Genomic DNA, 19,439 nt, shown 5'->3' with positions numbered 1-19,439 from the left:
TCTGTCACACTCTTCCTGCACAACTTTACGCATGCTTCAGTAAGGTACTTCAAGCATGTGCCTAATTTTAAGCTTGTGAGTAGTCTCACTGGCCAAGATTTAAGTGGCTAGTGATTTTGGGTGTCTCAGTTTTGAACACCCAACTTGCAGCACCATAGAGGGGCCTGATTTTCAGAAGTTGATTGCTCAGCACTTTCTGAAAATCACACCTCTTTCAGGCATTTCAAGTTGAACATCCAATAGCTGAGGGTCCCATTATCACTAAACTCTTAAATGTTGGCCATTGACTTCAATAGAGCTACTCACTCGCTTAAAGTTAAGCACATACTTAAGTAACTAACAGAATCAGGGCTTTAGAGGGCAATTCTACTCTGAAACACAACTCTGTAAAAATTTGAGGTTTCATGTTTATTGTTTCTCAGTCATTTCCAGTTCAAATACCCTCAACTTATGAGTAAAAATATGGGGGTTTTGTTTGATGAGGATGATTGTTTTTGTTTTTAAACAACAGCAAACTCCACTTGGAATCTGAGAGTCAGTCTGCTATCTTTCCTCTCTCACATCATCAATAGCAATAAGGATTCCGCTCACTAACTAAAGGAGTTTAGGCAAAATCAGTGCTAGTTGGGTAACCACATTATGTACACATTATTACACCTCAGTGGTACCTGTGCAGCTTTATTATAGTTTAACTGACTGGCCCTTTAATCCGGGAGAAGGTGTGTTAAATAAGAATGTGCTATTTTTACGTTATGACTTTTTGAAAAAATGTATTAAGGCAAAGTTACAATAACGTTTTAACATACTACATTGTACATTACTTATAACTTATTCAGTATTCAAAGAACCTGGCAAACGATTCCAGCTTGCTGGCTGAGGAACCTTCCTTTTCAGAATGCTAGAAAGAGTGACCAAATTTCTAAATACCTATCCTCTTGTTGCCACTTCTCTAGTGTATGTACTTGATGGGAAAGCTTTTCAATTGCATATTCTACTATACCACAATTCCATAAGAGGGATTATGCATTTTCACAATGTACAATAAAAAGTCTAGCTGCTAACAAAAAAGAAGAAATTAATGTGTCCTTCTGTTTAAAATATATTAAGTAAGCAGGTCAGGGGATCTCTAAGAAGCTAGCATTTTGTCATAAGAGGAATCTCTTTAATAATTTCATCCCCAAACCATCTAATTCCTGAACACAACCACCACATGTGCAAGTATATTCCCCTTTCCCCATAACCCTGCCAACAAAGTACCTCCCTAGTAGCAAAAGTATGATGGAACTTACTTAACTGGAGTCCAATGCTATCTATACAATTATTTATTTAAAAAATTCTTTAGGAGCTACACAAATTGTAGATGTATATCCCCTTACCCACGTAGAGACACACTCATCCAAAATAATTTCTTTGTCCAAACCCGTCACCCATCTTTTCATCTGGGTTGTTTTCTTATCAATGTCCTTTTCACTCAAAATTGTATATATTTTAGAAATTAAATATTTTGTTCCTGCTTGCTCCTGCATCAACTCCTCAAATGGGTTTAAGGGGTAAATAGGGCCACCTAATATCCAGATTTCACAGCAAAATCTTTGACTTTCCAATATTGAAAATATGGGATCTTTATATTATTTACATTATTACATCTCTCTTGGTATTATTTCTAATCAGGACCCAAGAACAGCTGTCTGAATTGAGTAATCTCAGCTCTTACCAACAATGAACAGTCTCTTTGATATTTCCTAGGGATATTTTCCTCATTATAAATGAAAATAGCTAAGGGGAGGGCCTTGGCAATAGGAATTTAGAAAATATATCCAACGCTACTAAGGTAGTCTGGATGAATGAGTGATATTCTATTTTTGGTGACCTACATTTCATTTTAACCCATTCATTATAAATAGCTCCAGCCTTATTCTCATTTTACCCGGTGTTTGCATGTTCAATTGTTAACCCAGCAGATCACATTTCTTATTGTGATGCATAATGATAAGCCAAATTAGGGAAAGCTAGTCCATGCCACTTTGTAGGCTGTTACAGAACTTTAAAACTCACCCTTTGTCATTTATGTGTCCATATGAATTTTAATAGTGCATCCTGACATGTTTTTAATGTCATTTCAGGGATACCAACAGGGATGCACTGAAAAAAATAATAACTTTGGGAGGACATTCATCTTTACCAAGGCTACCCTACCTAGCCAAGAAATTTCATATTTGTTCCATTCCTCCAAGTCTTTTATTATTTTATTCCACATTGGAGGGTAATTTGCTTTAATATTTATTCCTAAATATTTTAAATTCTTTTACCCATTTAAATTTATATAGCTGACATTTTCAGGTCCCTTTAAAATGGCAAAGTAGTCATATTATTTTCTGATTCTTAACTGTGGATATTTCATTTCAAGCCCCCAAGTTACTGAAGAAAATCCATGCTGAGCTGTTCCCTGATTGTTCTGGAAATATTAAATTATGCTGTCAGTTTGGGGAAATTCATGAAGACTCCACCGTTACATGGATTAAAGATTCAAAGTTACTAGCTCAAGTGAATAGAAGGTAAGGAGGGATCCTAACTGGTACTTCCTGAAATATTTGTAGATTATCTTTTGAGGGGGAAAATTAAATGGTCCAATGATAAACTCTTGGTGAGAGAACTGAAGTGATATGACTGGGGCAATATACTGACTAAAACAAAATAGTCAGATTTTGCAGAGTGTATTAATATCAGACATTGTTTCCCTCATTCAAGGTAGTTCCAGTCTGCTTGCTTTAGCTGTTTCATATCTGTTCCCATCAGACTGTCAACTACTGTGCAAGATCATGCTAAGGTGAAATTCCAGCAGCTGGGCCAAACAATATAAACAAGTCTGGCTAAGATATGAGAAACTGGGAGATATGAATCTCTGAAACCTAATAAAAGCAGCAATAGGCAGTGAGCAGCTTCTTTGACGAACAGGAGAGGTCACATCTTTTGAACTTAAATTCTGTTTTAAATGGTCCTTTAAACCAGGGCTTTGGAGCTGTGCTCTGGCTCCACTCCAGCTCCAGGCAAAAACCTGCAGCTCCACTGCTCCGGAGCTGCTCTGCACTCCAGCTCCAGGCTCCGGTCCAAAGCCCTGCTTTAAACCGACAAGGGTTGGGTATGAGCAAAAATTACCTGACTCCTTAACCCAGCCAATTAAATTATATCAGGGTGGCTGAGCAGCAGTGTACTGAGAAAAATAGACAATGAAAGCTTTATCTATTCAGAAGAGTTAAGCACCTATCCTTCTGAAAATCCCACTAAGCGTGTGTAGGCACCTAAATACCTTTACAAATATGTCCCTTTGACCCAGCCTCTGAGACTTGGTGCCACTGTTTGTTTGTTTTTTAATTGCAGTGGAGACGTATGCATAAAATCACAGAAATGTAGGACTGCAAAAGACCTTGAGAGATCATCTAGCCCAGACCCCTGCAATGAGGCAGGAGCAACTAAACCTAGACCTTGTACCCCTAGTCTTGTCACCATATAGACAGTATGCTTTTCAGTTTATGGCCTGTCATAGACTGTACACTAATACAACATCAAATACAGTGGGAACCCGATGCTGATAGGGCATCTCTGGGCACTACTGTAATACAATTAGTAAATAATAAAGGTTAAAAGATAGGTATTTGAGCCTGTGGGTTTTGACATCTTGAACTTCACTGTTCTTGGAAAGCAGCCCTTCCAAAAATAGCATTACAGCACTAAGCAACAGTGATCCAAGAGTGACATGAAAATGGGGGTTAGCATAGCTGAGGGCATGTACTAGTAGAGTAACTAAGCAGGTCCACAATACTCACCAGATCACATCAGATGTGCCATTCCTAGCTCCTCCATGGGAAATGATGCTGCAGAGTGCCAAATATATAATATGAATTAAGAGGGAAAGGAGAGAACGGCTGGACAACTTATTACTAGTCCTAAACAAGATCAGCTTTAAATATAGACTGGATGCTGCAGGTGGCTAACTAGGGTGCTCCACTTTACCAGGAAGAGGTGTGTGGACACAGAGTAGTTGCAGTGCAGGCAACAATCCAGGGGTTTATTGCTAAAGCATGAGCTGCATGAGGCCAGATAGCCAGAAAAAACATTTCCTTCCCTAGAAAAGGGTGGAGGAAAAGAATTGGGAAGGGTTGAGTAGTCAATAAAGAGAGGAGGAGAAATCAAGGGAAAGAAAGAGGTAAGGAACCCAGGGAAAGGAGGAGAGATGAGAGGCGACTAGGGAAAAGGAAAAAGATCTGGGGACCCAGGGAAAAGAGATGGGGAATCCATATTGTGTATTCAACTTGGGAAGAGGAAACTAAAGATTATTATTGACCTAGGGCCCCAATTCAGCAGAACACTTACACACATTCTTAACTCTGATTGAAGTCAAGTCAATGGGTGCTCGCACGCATTGCTGAGTAGGGCTGGCCTTAAGCACTTGCTTAAAGTTAAGCATACGCTCAAAGATAAAATATAAGGTGCCAATTCACCAGACTTAGTCTCACACACACAGAGTCAAATTCAGCCCCGATGTCAGCAAGCACAACTCCCTTTGTTCTCATTCATGTCAAAAAGTGGTCCCTACCAATATCCAATACCTATACATGTTTCTTTGGAACGATACACTCTATTTCCATGCAGAGCTGTTCTGAATATCCAATCAACAGTATTTGTTTCTTAGTCTACAAGAAAATATACTTTACATGCTCTGTTAAGAGACTACAGAAAACATTCTCTCTTATGACTGCTAGTGTCATGTTCCCCAATACACATGTCCTGCCTGCCATAGCAGGTTTACCTGTGAAAGCAATATGAATATTGGAAACTGATAAGAGATTCTAATATTGTAATATAATCAGGTTCTGTGTAGGTTTGGTAAAAGTATTGTTTTCTCTCAGGATATGATGAAAAAAAATCTACTAGGCAATACAAAACAGGCTGGATGCTTCCAAGTGGGGGGTTGAAAAAACATATCAAATCTATTCACATCCCCTCTGAATCATGCTCTTTGCAGCATTAATTAGTCCAAAAAATCGGGTGGTTCTGAGTAAGTTGGTTAGAAAAAATGTTTTAAAAGACTAAACTGCAAATGTTAACAACTTCTATTCCAGTGCAGGGGATGATTCGCCAGTGTCTTTGGCAATAGTTCAAACTAGCATAAAAGACCAGGGATTGTATTATTGCTGCTTGAAGAATGTTTATGGAAAGGTGACTGCTGAATTTAACCTGACCTCAGAAGGTAAATCCCAGCACACTGGCTTTCAAGTTATAAGAACAATGACAGACGCCATTTGAATTCTATGTCACTACAGCGTTTCTTTCCTTTTGTTCCCTTGCAGTATTGAAACATCTTTCAAGTTATCAGGATATTGAAGGTAAATACATTCATTGTTTGTTTCAAATACCTACCCTTTCTATTTGGCACACTTTTGTCAATAAAATATAAATGAAAGTCAACAATAAATTTGTAGGTATGGAAGTTATCAGGCTCCTGAAGGTAAAGGACCAGGTTTGTTAGTTCTTTGCATTGCTCTGGTGATACAAAGCAGCTGTATAATGATAACCAGATAGTTAAACCAAGCTTTGCATCATCAAAGTGGCCTGATTGTTTCAGTGGATCTGGCCCTATTTAATTTCTCTTAATGTAAAAATAAATGATGAGAAAAGTTACCACTTTAAGAATGGTCCCAGAGATGAACTTATGGCAAGAATTTTCAGACAAGATCCAAACAAAAACATGAACAAAAATGTACATATTTATGTGCACAACTGCAGTGGTTTCATATGCAAATCAGATTGCACTTGCAAATGGTAAATGAGGTGCTTGAACAGCTATGTTCATGTCAGATCACCCAGTTTGCACATGCAGTCATGATTCTTACAGTTCTCCCTCCCGTGATCCGCGGAATGAACTGGTGTGTGTGTGTGATGCTGGCTGTTCTAGAATCAGGAACAGAATCATTCTTTGCAACACATCTTTAGCGAGGAAGTTATGTCTTTTAAATTGTCTCAGGGGAAATTAGTGCATCCACAAAAGCTTGCAGTCATCTTTTGCACACCAAAACACCTCCCTTTACACACACAAGTCAAAAGATACATAGTAGGGAAAAAACAACATTTTTAAAAATACAAAGTTTGTTTGGGATACTAACTCTCAGATTTACAATTTTTATAGAATTATAAAAATGTAGTGCCGGAAAGGACCTTGAGGAGTTACCGAGTACAGCACCCTGCACTGAGGCAGGACCAAATAAACCTAGACCATCCCTGATAGATGATTGTCTTAAAAACCTCCAATGATGGGTTTTGCACAACCTCCTTTGGAAGTCTATTCCAGAGTTTAACCACCCATATTTTTCTTAATATCTAATCTAACTCTCTCATCCTGCAAATGAAGCCCATTACTTCTTGTCCTATCTTCAGTGGACAAGGAAAACAATTGTTCCCATCCTCTTTATAAAAACCTTTAATGTATTTGAGGACTGTTATCAGGTCACCTCCTCAGACAGGGGTGAAAGTAACTTAATGAGCTTAATAGGCAGCCTGGGTCCTGGGCAAGGTGGCGGGAAGGGGGGGCACTCTAGGCCCCCAGAAGGGGTGGGGCTAGGGCCAGACTCCCCCAACCACTAGACCAGTAACCTTAAGGCAGTAATTCTGGATGATTACCTAATCATACAGCAAAATCATCATAAGATAGATAGATAGATAGATAGATAGATAGATAGATAGATAGATAGATAGATAGATAGATAGATAGATAGATAGATAGATAGATAGATCATACAGCTTGATTTTCAAAAACTCAGATTAACCGTGGTGGGGGATCACATAGGTGCATATTCTAATCCAACATGCACAATGCATCTCACATATCTTGGTGAATGCACTTATCAATAAAATTCAGGTCTGGAGTGTAAACACTCTGATATTCAGGAGCATCTGAGCAGAGGATTTAGCCCATTTGACCATTTTATAGCTGGGGCCAGTTACAACAGTCAGATCTGGTTTGGTATTTTGAATTTTTCCAAACTTCAGAGGTGTTCAGCTCCGGAGTTGTGGCTTGGGTATGGTTATGTATCTGTAGGTCTGGTTGTTCTCCTTAACCTATGAGGACAAGACAAAAAGCAATGGGCTTAAATTGCAACAAGGATGGTTTAGGTTGGATATTAGGAAAAACTTTCTAACTGTCAGGGTGGTTAAGCACTGGAATAAATTGCCTAGAGAGATTGTGGAATCTCTTGGAGATTTTTAAGAGCAGGTTAAACAAATACCTGTCAGGGATGATAGAGATAATACTTAGTTCTGCCATGAGTGCAGGGTACTGGACTCAGTGACCTCTCGAGGTCCCTTCCAGTCCTATGATATGTTAGTGTTTCCAAGGTGCAGCCCGAGACACAACACTCATCAGAGATTAAATTAGCTTTGACCCTGAATCCTTTTTCATTATACCATTAATACACTATAAATCATTGTTTCCTCTTGCACCAGAAATGCCTTCAGACCTCATAGATCAGTCATCAGTGCAATGTTTCTTGGAGAGTTCTTTCCCATTATGCGTTGCCCCTTGCTGTCCCAATAAAGGCAAAATTCCTCTTAAAGCTAATGGGAGTTTGCAGAATTGTGCGTTTTATGGAATTCCTGTAGTATAAAACAGTTTGAGTTAAATGGACAGATACTTTCGATGCATTTGGTGCATTGTCACTTCACACACAGTAAATAGTGAAATACCACTGCAACGTCACAGTGATAAAGAAGGAGAAAAAAAGAGGAGTAATAAAATATTCTGGCATAAAATCTTCTAGTGCTATTTGAACACATGGTATTTGCAAGTTGTCTGCTGTGTAACTTTACCCAAGGAGAAGGGCAAGCATGGAGATCTGGAATATTTTCCCCATGTGTTATCTTTTATTTAATCAGACCGGCACATCTTGCTATGCATGTGCTAAAGATAGACAACGCTTTGCAAATTGATTTATCATTTCTGAACATACTGTACTAGTCAACTACTTCATTCAGATGGTTGATTTTTTTCTTGTTTCTCTTTGTGGAGTAGAATTAATCATTCACTTCCTCTTTCAAACAAATGGAGGGCTTTTCATCTAGCAATGCTGTATAACTTGATAAAAGAACTATAATTGGAGATAAGGAGCCCTTTTATTATAGCACTGTATATATACATACACTGTTCATTCTTTGCTTCAAAGGGAGTCAAAGGTTTACATCGTCTACATCAGAGACAGTCACTTTAGTAAGAGGAAAGACTTTGTACTGCGCACTTAGGGCTTTAGGTTTTCTTCTCTCACTTTTCATTAACACGGGAGAAGTTGTGTGCACATAGAGAGATGAGAGTAGTCCTCACTCTGCGTAACTCTGCAGTAGAGTGACCAGATAGCAAGTGACAAAAATTGGGATACTTTTTTTTTTTCAGGGGGCAGGGAGTATAGTTGTCTATATAAGACAAAGTCCCTAATATCGGGACATCTAGTCACCCCACTCTGCAGATCTGAAACGTAGGTAGAATTTTTAGTTCGTTTTCCTCTATAATCTTTCCCTTTTCCCCACTTCGGTTTTTTCTTTTACTCTTTTTGTATTTCCCTGCTTCTTCTTCCTCCAATATTTTGTCTGTATTTTCTTGATAACGTTATTCCACACATTTGGAAAATTGAAGTCAGTAATTCTGCAGTTTTATTCAGTTTTAACAAACTTAAGCAGATGTTCGTCATCTCAGTGCTACCTATAAAATCCACAGGTAACAGTTTGAGAAACCATGGTTCAAATTTATGCCTAGTGTCACCCCCACTGAAATCAATGCAGTTACCCCACAGATGAATGTGACACAATATTTTATGGAGAACCTGAGTCTACACAAAACCACCTGTGGAATAAAAGTCATAGAATCATGGAAATGGAGGACTGGAAAGGACTCGATAGGTCATCAAGTCCAGTCCCTGCACTGAGGCACGACTAAGTATTACCTAGACCATCCCTCCTAGTCCTCCTATTATCTTCTTTCATTTCTAATTGATCTTTAACCTAGTGCTTACCTCTTTAAAACACAACTATTCAAGATACATGATTTAGCATGTAATTCTGCAGCTCTGGGACTGATCTGAAAAACGTTATTGATGCTATAATTATTATTTATATTATGGTAGTACCTGGTCCAGATCGGGACCTCCTTGAACCAGGTGCTGTACAAGCACACAGGTAAACATGGTTTCTGCACTGAAGAAATCTGAAAGCTAAAGTTAATTTTTAAACATTGTTTTTCAAATTGTAAAATAAGCTAAAGCAGAATCGACAACAACCTCACGTCTTCAAGCTTTTCTAAAAAGATTAGGCCTGATTTGCAGGGAGGTTAGGCGTGCAATCACACATGCAAATGGAGCACACCCTAGCTGTGTGTGTATTTTGTAGACTCAATGGCCCAACTTTCCTGCCTTCTCGCAGGACCAAAAAATTTGAAACAAATCATCTCCACTACCAACTTCAGGTTCTCAAGCAACTGTAGTGGCTTCATGTACATTTGAGGATCCAGTTCAAAACTGCCCTTCTTGTTTTTAAAATCCATTGTGGATTTGCTCCAGCCTACCTCATGGACCTTGTAGCTCTCTAATTCCATCTCTACTCCATCAGTATGATTCCCTCTCTGTCCCTCCATAGTGTCTCAGCATTCTCTTCTGCTTCTCTTTCCCCATCAGAACCTTCTTTCCACCTTTCCCCTATTCTTTTCTTTTCACTCTCAACAGTCTCTTTCTTTGCAATTTACTGTGTATATGGAAAGATGCTGTACAGAACACAGTTTCATTGTGGTTTAGGTTTGGAAGAGATTGAATTCATTCAGCTCATATTCAGAGAAGACTTCCTCAGCGATAGCTATTTCGGTGGCAACCTGCATGGAAGAATAGTAACAGAAGAGTTACACTTTGGCGAAGGGGTGCACCGGAAAGCATTTCGAAGTAAAGTGATGCAAGGCCTAGTGCCTATATTCAGCCCCGGTCATCCCTGTGTTCTTAAAGTGCACACTGCTATTTCATATGGGACCAAAACCAAGGATGAACTTGTTCAGAAGAACTACAAACTGGCAATGCAGGTAAACTCCATTTTCCTCTGTAAACAAACATTGTGGGAAGAGCTGGCTTTGAAATTTAAATGTTTTCAGTAACGCTACATTGGCATTCCTGTTTGTAATATAGGAATGCTATGTTCAAAATACTGCAAGAGAGTACGCCAAGATATATGCAGCAGAAGCAGAATCTTTGGAAGGCTTTGGAGAAGTGCCAGAGTGAGTATATATATTATTCTGAGCTACACTGGCCATCTGGCTCCTGGAAAATATTGCTGGGGAAGAAAAAAACAGGCATGCTGAGAACATATGGGGTACCACTGCAGTCATATCTTAGATCATACTTGGTAATGATGAAATGGTAAGAATGATTCTTTCTTCCAATTATAGAGAAAAAGAGTAAAATCCAGTGAGTACCAGAGATTCAGAAGCAGAGGGCCTAATTCCGATCTCACTTATATAGGTTACTCTTTACATCAGTGTAAGTCAGTGCAAGTACACCAGTGTAAACCCAGTGGGAGATGAGAGTCAAACCCCAAAGCTCTCAATTAAAAATAAAACCTAGCAAAAAAACCCTAGCATTTCTGAAAGCTGGCACTAAGTCTCTTCTGTTTAGATGAGTCACCTGAGCCCATTTGTGCTTAAGCCACAAAGTTTAGCTCTGGTTCGGGACTCTTCCCAAGTTTGGGATGTTCATATCGAAGGATTGTCCCAGTGTAGAGAGAGGGTTTGTCTATGTGTGAAGATCAGATGAGTAGTTTTAGGACAGACCCATCGCTGCGCCTCAGGTTGGGAAGTGACACCTCGTGAATTTTGCAACAGATAACTCGGATCTTTTTCAAAGGATTTGCTGTTCATGTGTATGGCTACCATACATAGTCAGATGCCCTAAGGATGGTTGAAATTCCACCTGTCCATGACTCACCTCAAGGATAAATCTCACATGCCTGTGAGCAGCCTAAGTCTCCATCTCCTTCTAGATGACATAAGATATCTGCTTCAGCTGCATCTGAATCACTGAAAAAGATTAGAGTGGATGAGTTAACTATTTTCCCAGTAGTCTCTCTATATAGTGAAAGATGATTCCATTTGGAAACAGTGAAATAAAACATATCTAGATACTGACCCAAAGGGAGCTGAACAGTAAGCTAAGCCCTTGCTTTATCCAAAACAGCAGGTGGTGTTGGTATCCACACCACCTCTTTCCATCTTTACTAATTAGAATAACTTATATACATGCCATTCATGGTGGCAGCTATTTCATACAGCACCAGACGGAAAGAGGAAGGCTGGACTGCTTCCATTTGGTTATGCTGTATACAGTAGGCACGCTCAGCATGACTGTTTTTATTTTCTCCATAGATCTGAGATAAAAGCAGGCCGCGCTGCAGCACTGAGTGTTAGGGGGGAAAGCACAGCAAAGAAAGAGGTTCTCACACGAGTGTAAAGGGACCTACATGCCCGAGACGGCATTTAAGAGGATTTTTCGGTGGGACCTTTTAAAACCATGCAGTAAGGAAGGGCTGTAAGTCTTGTGGCGTTTACTGCAAGCTGCTGCGACGACGACATTGGTGCCTATAAAGAATTTTCCAAATGCGCTCTGTTGGCACCACACAAAATGCAGCCTCTGGAACGCTTTGCCAAAGCAACCTGTTCAGTACCACACGCTTTCCTTCAAAGCAAATATCGTTCCTGGCAGCACCCCTGTAAAGGGAATGAGAGGTTTTACCGAGCGAGAGAAAGAGCCTCCTCCTCCAGAACTGCAATCTTCACATCCTGGGCTGCTAGTGAGGACACCGTTGTATCAGTATAAAAGGGTACAGCTGTTCCCAAATGGCAAAGGGAATAACTGGACAGGTGTCAGGCCCCTTTATACCAGCATTCCTGCTCCACGCTAGGGCTTTTACCCGTTTACCTACATCGGTTAAAATAAAAATAAAAACCACACCCATAAACAAAATAGTTATACCAGTAAAAATTAAATGTAGACCAGGCTTGAAAGAGCAAAAAGGAAGAGTTCTCCAAGTGCGTGACCATCTGCCCTATCTCCAAGCCATCTCAGGCCTCTGTACCCCATCAGTTATATGGGCAACACTCCAATTCATTTCAATATGAGCTGTGTGTACACAAATTATGCTGGGAATCAGGCCCCTTGAACACTGCCATTTCCAGAAGTACTGGACTGTCCTTGAGAGTTGTACTTCTGGGTGTGACCACCACCATTTTGGCAGTATTGCTTTAAGGGATGATGTTGGATGCAGGAAAGCATGTGACTGGAGAGGACCACACTTCTCTGAGGTTTGCCATATCTTCCAGTAAAGCAGTGACTATTGCTCCATACTGGAGCACTCCTGTGTCACTTCAGTAGATATGTAAACAGAATCAGGCTCATTGTGAGGTTTCAGTGCACTTCTCAGAAGCCGAGATGCAGCAGCAATGAATTCTGGTTCATGTTGGCAGGTTCATGTTGGCAGTGAGACAAGTAGTTTCTAGAAGCCTCAACAGATTCAAGTATGTGCTAGCTGGACATGCAAAGCTCATCAGTTTCACTTTATGTTCAGTGTGTCTTTGAGAAGATCCCATAACTCAAAGCAAAACTGCCACAGTTTGTCTGGATTTGGACCGCAACCAGTTTCATACCTATTCCATCCCGAACTATAAGTGAACCCAGAGTCTGACAAAACCAGCCCACATTCATGGAAGGCTTTGCAAACTTTCTGGCAAAATTAGCCCAAGTTTTCAGTTTGGAAAACCAAGTGAGTTTTGCCTGGTTTTGAATTTCCAAGTGAAATTTCACCTGAAGTCAGCTGAGGAGTTCTGAACTAGACACAAACTTCACGGATTTTCAGCTCCAAGGCTTTGGCTTGAGCCAGTCTGTACCAAGAATCTAATAAGCCCTCTAAAAAGAAGTTCTTATATTTCCTTTTATTGTCTGGCAAAAGAGTTATTTTGGTCTGAATTTTCAAAAGTGTTAACTAACTTTGGATGCCTCTGGCTTTAGGTGCACAAATTGAGAAACCCAAGCCCTGCAGTGCATCAAAACTGATCACAGATAACATTGCCATGGAAGCCACTGGAAGATCAGCACCTTTAAAAATCAGGCCTTCTGTTGTCAAAAAGGCACCATTAAAACAATGGACCCAAAAATTAGTAGGCCTTCATTTTCAGAATGTACAAGGACAGTATTAGCAATTATGCTTTGAAAACTTAATGCAGAGGGGTTTAGATTTGACCCAGTAAATGAAACAGAACTTACATAATTTGTAGATCATTGCACAATAGAAGGATCCAATGCCTATCAAAATGTTTCCCACTATCAAACTTGACTCAGCCCTAGTATCTTTTCTATTGATTGTCTGAGACTGCATGTTCCTGGACAAAAAGTCTCTTTCTTACACTTTCCCTGACTGAAATCATTAAGGTTTATTGGGTTCGATTTCAGGATCATTCCTATTTTCCTTGTTCATCGTCCTGAGAATAATATCCCTTATGCAACCGTGGAAGAGGAACTGATTGGAGAATTTGTGAAGTATTCTGTCGTGGATGGCAAGGAAATAAATTTCATGAGAAAAGACTCAGAAGCTGGTCAGAAGTGTTGCACCTTCCAGCACTGGCTGTACGAGAAAACCAATGGAAATTTGCTGGTTACAGATTTTCAAGGTGAGAGTTCTGATCCTTGTGACAGAATGTGACAGTTCCTCCATGCTATCACCCTGACAGCCAATCACTCAGTCTCCCAGTGACTGGACAGTCTTTCATAGTACATCTGTGGAGTCAGAGGTAGTGAGCCTCCCTGCCTGGGCTGACAGATTTGGGGTGGGGGTTTGTGCTAGTACTCTAAAAATAGCTGCGTAATCTGCACTGAAGTTACAACTTGGGCAGCAACTCAGACTCTGAAGCTGAGGGATGGGGGCAATGCACTTGGAAGTGCTGTCTACACAGCTATTTTTAGAGTGCTAACACGAGTCTCACCAACCCACGTCTGTCGACCCAGGCTGGGAATTTCACGGCCAGAGGCTGTGTACGTTTGCCCTCAGCACAATTCTATTCTTTGCTGTTTTCAACATGCTAAACTAGCTGAGCATGGTCATGTAACGCCGACTGACCCCAGTCGGCGGCAGCCGGGATCAAAACTGGGAGCTCTTGCATTTAACACATGATCCTCTACTGCATGAGCTAAAAGACGCATATCTCTTAGCCAAGGCTGTAGCAGGCTCATCAATCTCTAGCTCAGAGGTGGGCAAACTAGGGCCCGTAGGCCACACCCGGCCCGCGAGACTCTCCTGCCCGGCCCCTGAGCTCCTGGCCCGGGAGGCTCGCCCCCGACCCCTCCCCTGCTGTCCCCTTCCCCCACAGCCTCTGCTCACTGCTCAGTGCTCTGGGGGGCAGGGCTGTGAGCTCCTGGGGCAGCACAGCTGCAGAGCCCAGCCTGACCCCGTGCTCTGTGCTGCGCGGTGCATGGCTGGCTCCAGCCAGACGGCGCAGCTGCCTGTCCTGGTGCAGCCGCGCCACCAGCCACCAGTGCTCCAGGCAATGCGGTAAGGGGGCAGGGAACAAGGGAGTTTGGATAGAGGGCAGGGGAATTCGGGGGGTGGTCAGGGGCCAGAGGTGTGGATAGGGGTCAGGGAAGTCAGAGGGCGGGAAACAGGGGTTGAATGGAGGCAGGGGTCCCGGGGTGGGGCAGTCAGGAAGGAGAGGAGGGGTTGGATGGGGCAGCGGGGAGCAGTCAGGGACAGGGGTTCCGGGGGCAGTCAGGGAGCAGGGAGAAGGGGGGGGTTGCATGGGGCAGGGGTCCCGGGGAGGCAGTCAGGAAGGAGAGGGGTTGGATGGGACGGCGGGTGGCAGTTAGGTATGGGAGGTCTGGGGGGGGTCAGAGAGAAGAGGTGGTTGGATGGGGTAGGGGTCCCGGGGAAGGGGGGGTGTCAGGAATGAGAGGAGGGGTTGGATGGGGCGGCAGGGGGGTCCAGGGGCGGTCAGGAGACAGAGAGCGGGGAGGGGGGATGTGGATGGGGCAGGGGTCCTGGGGGGCTGGCAGGGGGCGAGAAGCAGGGGGGGTCGAATAGGGGGCAGGGGCACAGCCTCCCCTAACAGGCCCTCCATACAATTTTGGAAACCCCATGCAGCCCTCAGGCCAAAAAGTTTGCCTGCCCCTGCTCTGGCTGGTCTAGCCACCCCAAAAAAGGACAGAGTGTCACACCAAGCATGCATGGGTTACTCTCACTCACTAACCTTATCACATAAAACTACTTCTCCTGGATGAGGACCAGAGAGATTCCTGTTGAACAGATCATGTGCAGTGTCCTGGTCGCACATCTGCTAGCGCACATACTGTCTCTCTCTTGAGTGCCTTTTTAATTCCTTTTGTAGCTCTAGTATTTAATTCTTGACCTTTCATCCCCACATTCAGAATCCTTCCCACACCATCAGACATCACTTGCAGTACCCACAAGGCTCCGCCATCCCTGTCTATCGTGCTGTTTGACAGAATGGCTCTCCTGTTGTGTTTCTATAACTCAGCTCTTTTACAAGGATAGGTTGTTGGCCTATTGCTCAGCCAGCGGGCTTCTTTTTGTCTGGTCCTTACCCTTTGACCTCTCTGTTGGATAGTCCGAACGGAAGTTAAAACTCCTGCCGTCACAGCCTCTCAGGGTCATTGGAACATACAACCACTCCATGGCATCAAGCATAGTCCCCTGTAAAGAACAGTATTATTACTAGGCATTATAACCCAGACTAGGAGTTGCAGGTGTTCCACACCTCTGAATACTAGGCCACATGTTTAGGTGTCTAAATATGGATTTAAATCCCAGTCTTCAGGCACCAAAGTTGGAACATTTTGTCTTGAGCCTTTATTTTAGAAACACAACGTAAGTAGTGTGAGCCAGTGTGCCTGGAGCAGCCCTCACTTAAAATGCCAAGGTCAGGGCAGGCTGCAAAAGGGAGAGCAGATACCCACAAAACTGGTGGTTAACACTGAAGTTAAACTCACTAACCAGTCACAAACTGTGCTTCTGATCCCCCACACTGGTTATCAAGAAGCTGAAAAAAGAGATCACATAGTCCCCTTTATTACATTCCAGTTCTCTGGCTCCCAATCAGCTCATAGGTCCAGTACAGTGAGAAGTTATTTAAAAACTTTGCTCACTATACAAAAGGTTCTTCAGACCCCAAAAGGCCAGCCACATTACCAGGTCAGTATTAGTTTGGATCTTACCCAAAATACCACACTACCAGCTAATCCTTTAGCATCTAAAAGTAAACGTTTATTATAAAATAAAGAAAGAATAAGAAGAGAGTTGTTAAATGATAAAGCACCCAGATATATACGGAGGCTTCGACATCCATATATCAGGTTCTTAGCAGTACTGGTGAATTTGCCGGCTTGAAAGTCCCTCTGGAATACATCCACAGCATGGATGGGTCGTTCAGAGCTTCAGTTTGTAGAAAAGTTACTCCAGAGGTAAGAAGCAGGAATGAAGACAAAATAGAGATGATGCAGCTGCCTTTTATATTCTTTGGCCATGCAGCTTGTATTTCCTTTGTACCAAACACAAGCTTCACAGCCCATGGCATGGAAAAGCCTTAGAGTTCTGTCTATAGGCATGCCCCTACATGCCCTGCTGACTCATCAGGTGTATTCTCTGGTTCCTTTCAATGGGTTCATTGTACAGTTGATGACTCTCGATGGGCCATTGCCATCAGCACTGCCTAGCCTGTTCAATCTGTTTGGGGGTGTCACCCAGATGCACAGCACAAGTTTGGAAATGCAGATATACCCTACATATCTATAACTCACAATACAAAGGTGATACAAACATATAAGCAAGATTATCATACTTGGCAAATCATAACATTTTCACAGATACCTTACACGGCATATCTAGCCCGATTCATTTCAATTTTAGAACATTGGTATTAATAATAATAATAATATAAAGTGTGTCACAAGTCCATACAGCATCTCAAGTGGCATGTCAGTAACAGCTCAAAGGCTTTAGCTGCCTGAGGTCATGTCTACACTAGCGAGCTTACAGCAGCACAGCTGTACCACTGCAGCAGCGCCGCTGTAAGATCACGCGTGTAGCTGCTCTATGCTGATGGTAGAGAGCTCTCCCGTTGACCTAATAAAATTACCCCAATGAGTGGTGGTAGCTATGTTGGTGGGAGAACCTCTCCTGCCAACATAATGCTGTACACATGAGTACTTGTGCCAGAGAAACTTATGTCTCTCAGGAGGGTATTTTTTTCACACCCCTGGGTGCCATAAGTTTTGCTGGCATAAGTGGTAGTCTAGACGCAGCCTTCAAGCCTGACCCATGCCCACTTAAGTCAAAAGGAGCTTTGCTATGGGTGCAAGAGAAGGAATTTAGAGCATGAGAAACCCTTTGATCACACAGAACCCATCCGTTCAGTTGGCTGTACATTGTCTTACAGCAGGAGGACAAAAGGGGCAATCTGTCCCATACAGATATTAATGATGGTATTAGTAACCATGGGGTGAAATAGCATGAAGCCTATTGCACCACTTAAATATTAATATAGGGATAAAAGTCAGATTTAAATGGTGTAGTCTTTGGGCTGGTCGTCTGCATGAGGAGGAATTTCACCTTCAATAATTTGTCCTAGGCTACAGACCAAGGGCTACTTTCAGCTCTCAGTTACGCTGATGTCAGTGGGACTGGCAGAGTGTAACACACAGCAGGATCTGACTCCCCCAAAACAGTCTATGTTTTGACAAGTGAGTTCTGAATGGCCCAATGATGTTTTTCGATGACTGTGCTCTCAACAAGCTAAAACCGTTTCCTTGTCCTAGTTGGAGCTTTAAATTGGGTCTCTTGGAGTGGAGCTTGTTCTCTGGAGCCCTAGGCAGCACTTCGCCTTACTCCACCAACTGTTCAGCTTGTGTTTTACTTTCTCCAGCCCGTTCTGGACATATAGTTCTCTCATCTGAGTCTAACTGTGTTGTTCCTGACCTGCTCCCCCTGCTGTGCTAAGCATGCTGCCCTTGCAATGCTCCTGGTCCTTTCTGGCCTTGGTAGTGAGAGCCTGGATTCAGGAATCACACCTGAACCTCTTATGCAACCCAGGAAATCCCATGGCTCCAGCTTCCAATGAGCTTGTTTGTACAATGCCTCGCACAATGGGGCCCTGGTTCATGACTCCTACACTCTACTGAAGTACAAATAAAGAACATCGTTCATGGGAATTAGCTAATTAGATGATACCCTGTCAGTATAAAAATATCTGTAAATTACTGTTATCAAAAACTTATTGTAATAGTCTTTTTTCCCTGAAATAACAATTCAAACTAGCATTATGCCAGAGGAACCACAGTCAAATTATTATATAGGGACATAGGATTTTCTAAAGTATATTCTTTTTGTCTAATTGAAGCACTGAGACCCACCTGGTAATTAAAAAAAAATCAATACTAATTACAAGTGCCTTTGGCAAAGTGACTAGAGAACAATACAAATATGTGGGGAGGACAATTGCAACAATACACCGCCTTTTGATAGGGCATCTCACATGGGAGAGAATAAAAGCTGTGCAGGGCGGTTTCTGATATTTTCTTTTCTACTCCCTAACACAGGCCCTGTGAGCTCTGGTGTGGTATTGGCTTTCTGTGTGTTATCCACACTCACAGGAAAGAAATGGATTAGCTGCTTGCTGTGGCAAGTGCTTTAAAAAGGTTCATTAGCATCCAATCCGGGGGAGGGGAGGTTTTTGCATGGCTTGTGTCTCTGTAAATAACCAGCTTGGAAAAAAAAGAAAAAAAGTCTCACACTCTTACTAGGAGATTTAATTTTATTACAAATGCACGTTAGTAAATCAGAACATTCACCACAAGGCTGACTAATGCCTGCTTTTCACCCCACCACTCTGGGATTTATGAACTGCTTTGTGAATTAAAAGACTCTAAAAACAGCACCTTGTGCCCTCACTTTGCCTTGCATTTAACCATCTAACATCTATTAAAACCAACGGAAAAATTCACACCCAGGCTCCTGATCGCGTCTGAAGGAATGCCCTCCTCCTATCTAGAGAACGCTGCCATGACACCATTATGTGCCTCGCTCATCCGCATTGTGCAAATATTTGGCGTTTTAAAAAGTACAGTGTATGTGTTCACTAAGTTGTTGAGGGAATAAATAGAGCAACTGTCCTGGCTGGGGTTCTGCAAGGAAACGTGGAATCTTTCACCCCTTACCCTTTCAAATGAGAAGGCTGAAACTCCTCCTCCCCCCCCCCCAAACAAATGCAAATGAATTAACAGGGAAAAGTCTATAGGGCAAATTCCTCCTGGCCTTATGAGTATGAGGCATGCTAGAGTCAGGAAGCAGAGCAGCTGACTTAGTATCTG

At 42.2% G+C, this 19,439-nt stretch overlaps 1 protein-coding gene across 1 annotated transcript in view; it reads left to right on the top strand.

The window, feature by feature from the left end:
- Positions 1-19,439, top strand: part of ALPK2 (alpha kinase 2) — a 68,078-nt gene that overhangs the window by 35,646 nt on the left and 12,993 nt on the right. Inside the window, 6 exon segments of the mRNA XM_073346082.1 lie at positions 2,408-2,555; positions 5,121-5,248; positions 5,349-5,384; positions 9,828-10,102; positions 10,206-10,294; positions 13,518-13,735. Coding sequence (XP_073202183.1) covers positions 2,408-2,555; positions 5,121-5,248; positions 5,349-5,384; positions 9,828-10,102; positions 10,206-10,294; positions 13,518-13,735 — 894 coding nt within the window.

Source organism: Lepidochelys kempii, chromosome 5 (assembly GCF_965140265.1).
Source record: "Lepidochelys kempii isolate rLepKem1 chromosome 5, rLepKem1.hap2, whole genome shotgun sequence".
In the NCBI taxonomy this organism is placed as follows: Eukaryota; Metazoa; Chordata; order Testudines; family Cheloniidae; genus Lepidochelys; species Lepidochelys kempii.
This window is presented reverse-complemented; position numbering and strand designations above follow the sequence as displayed.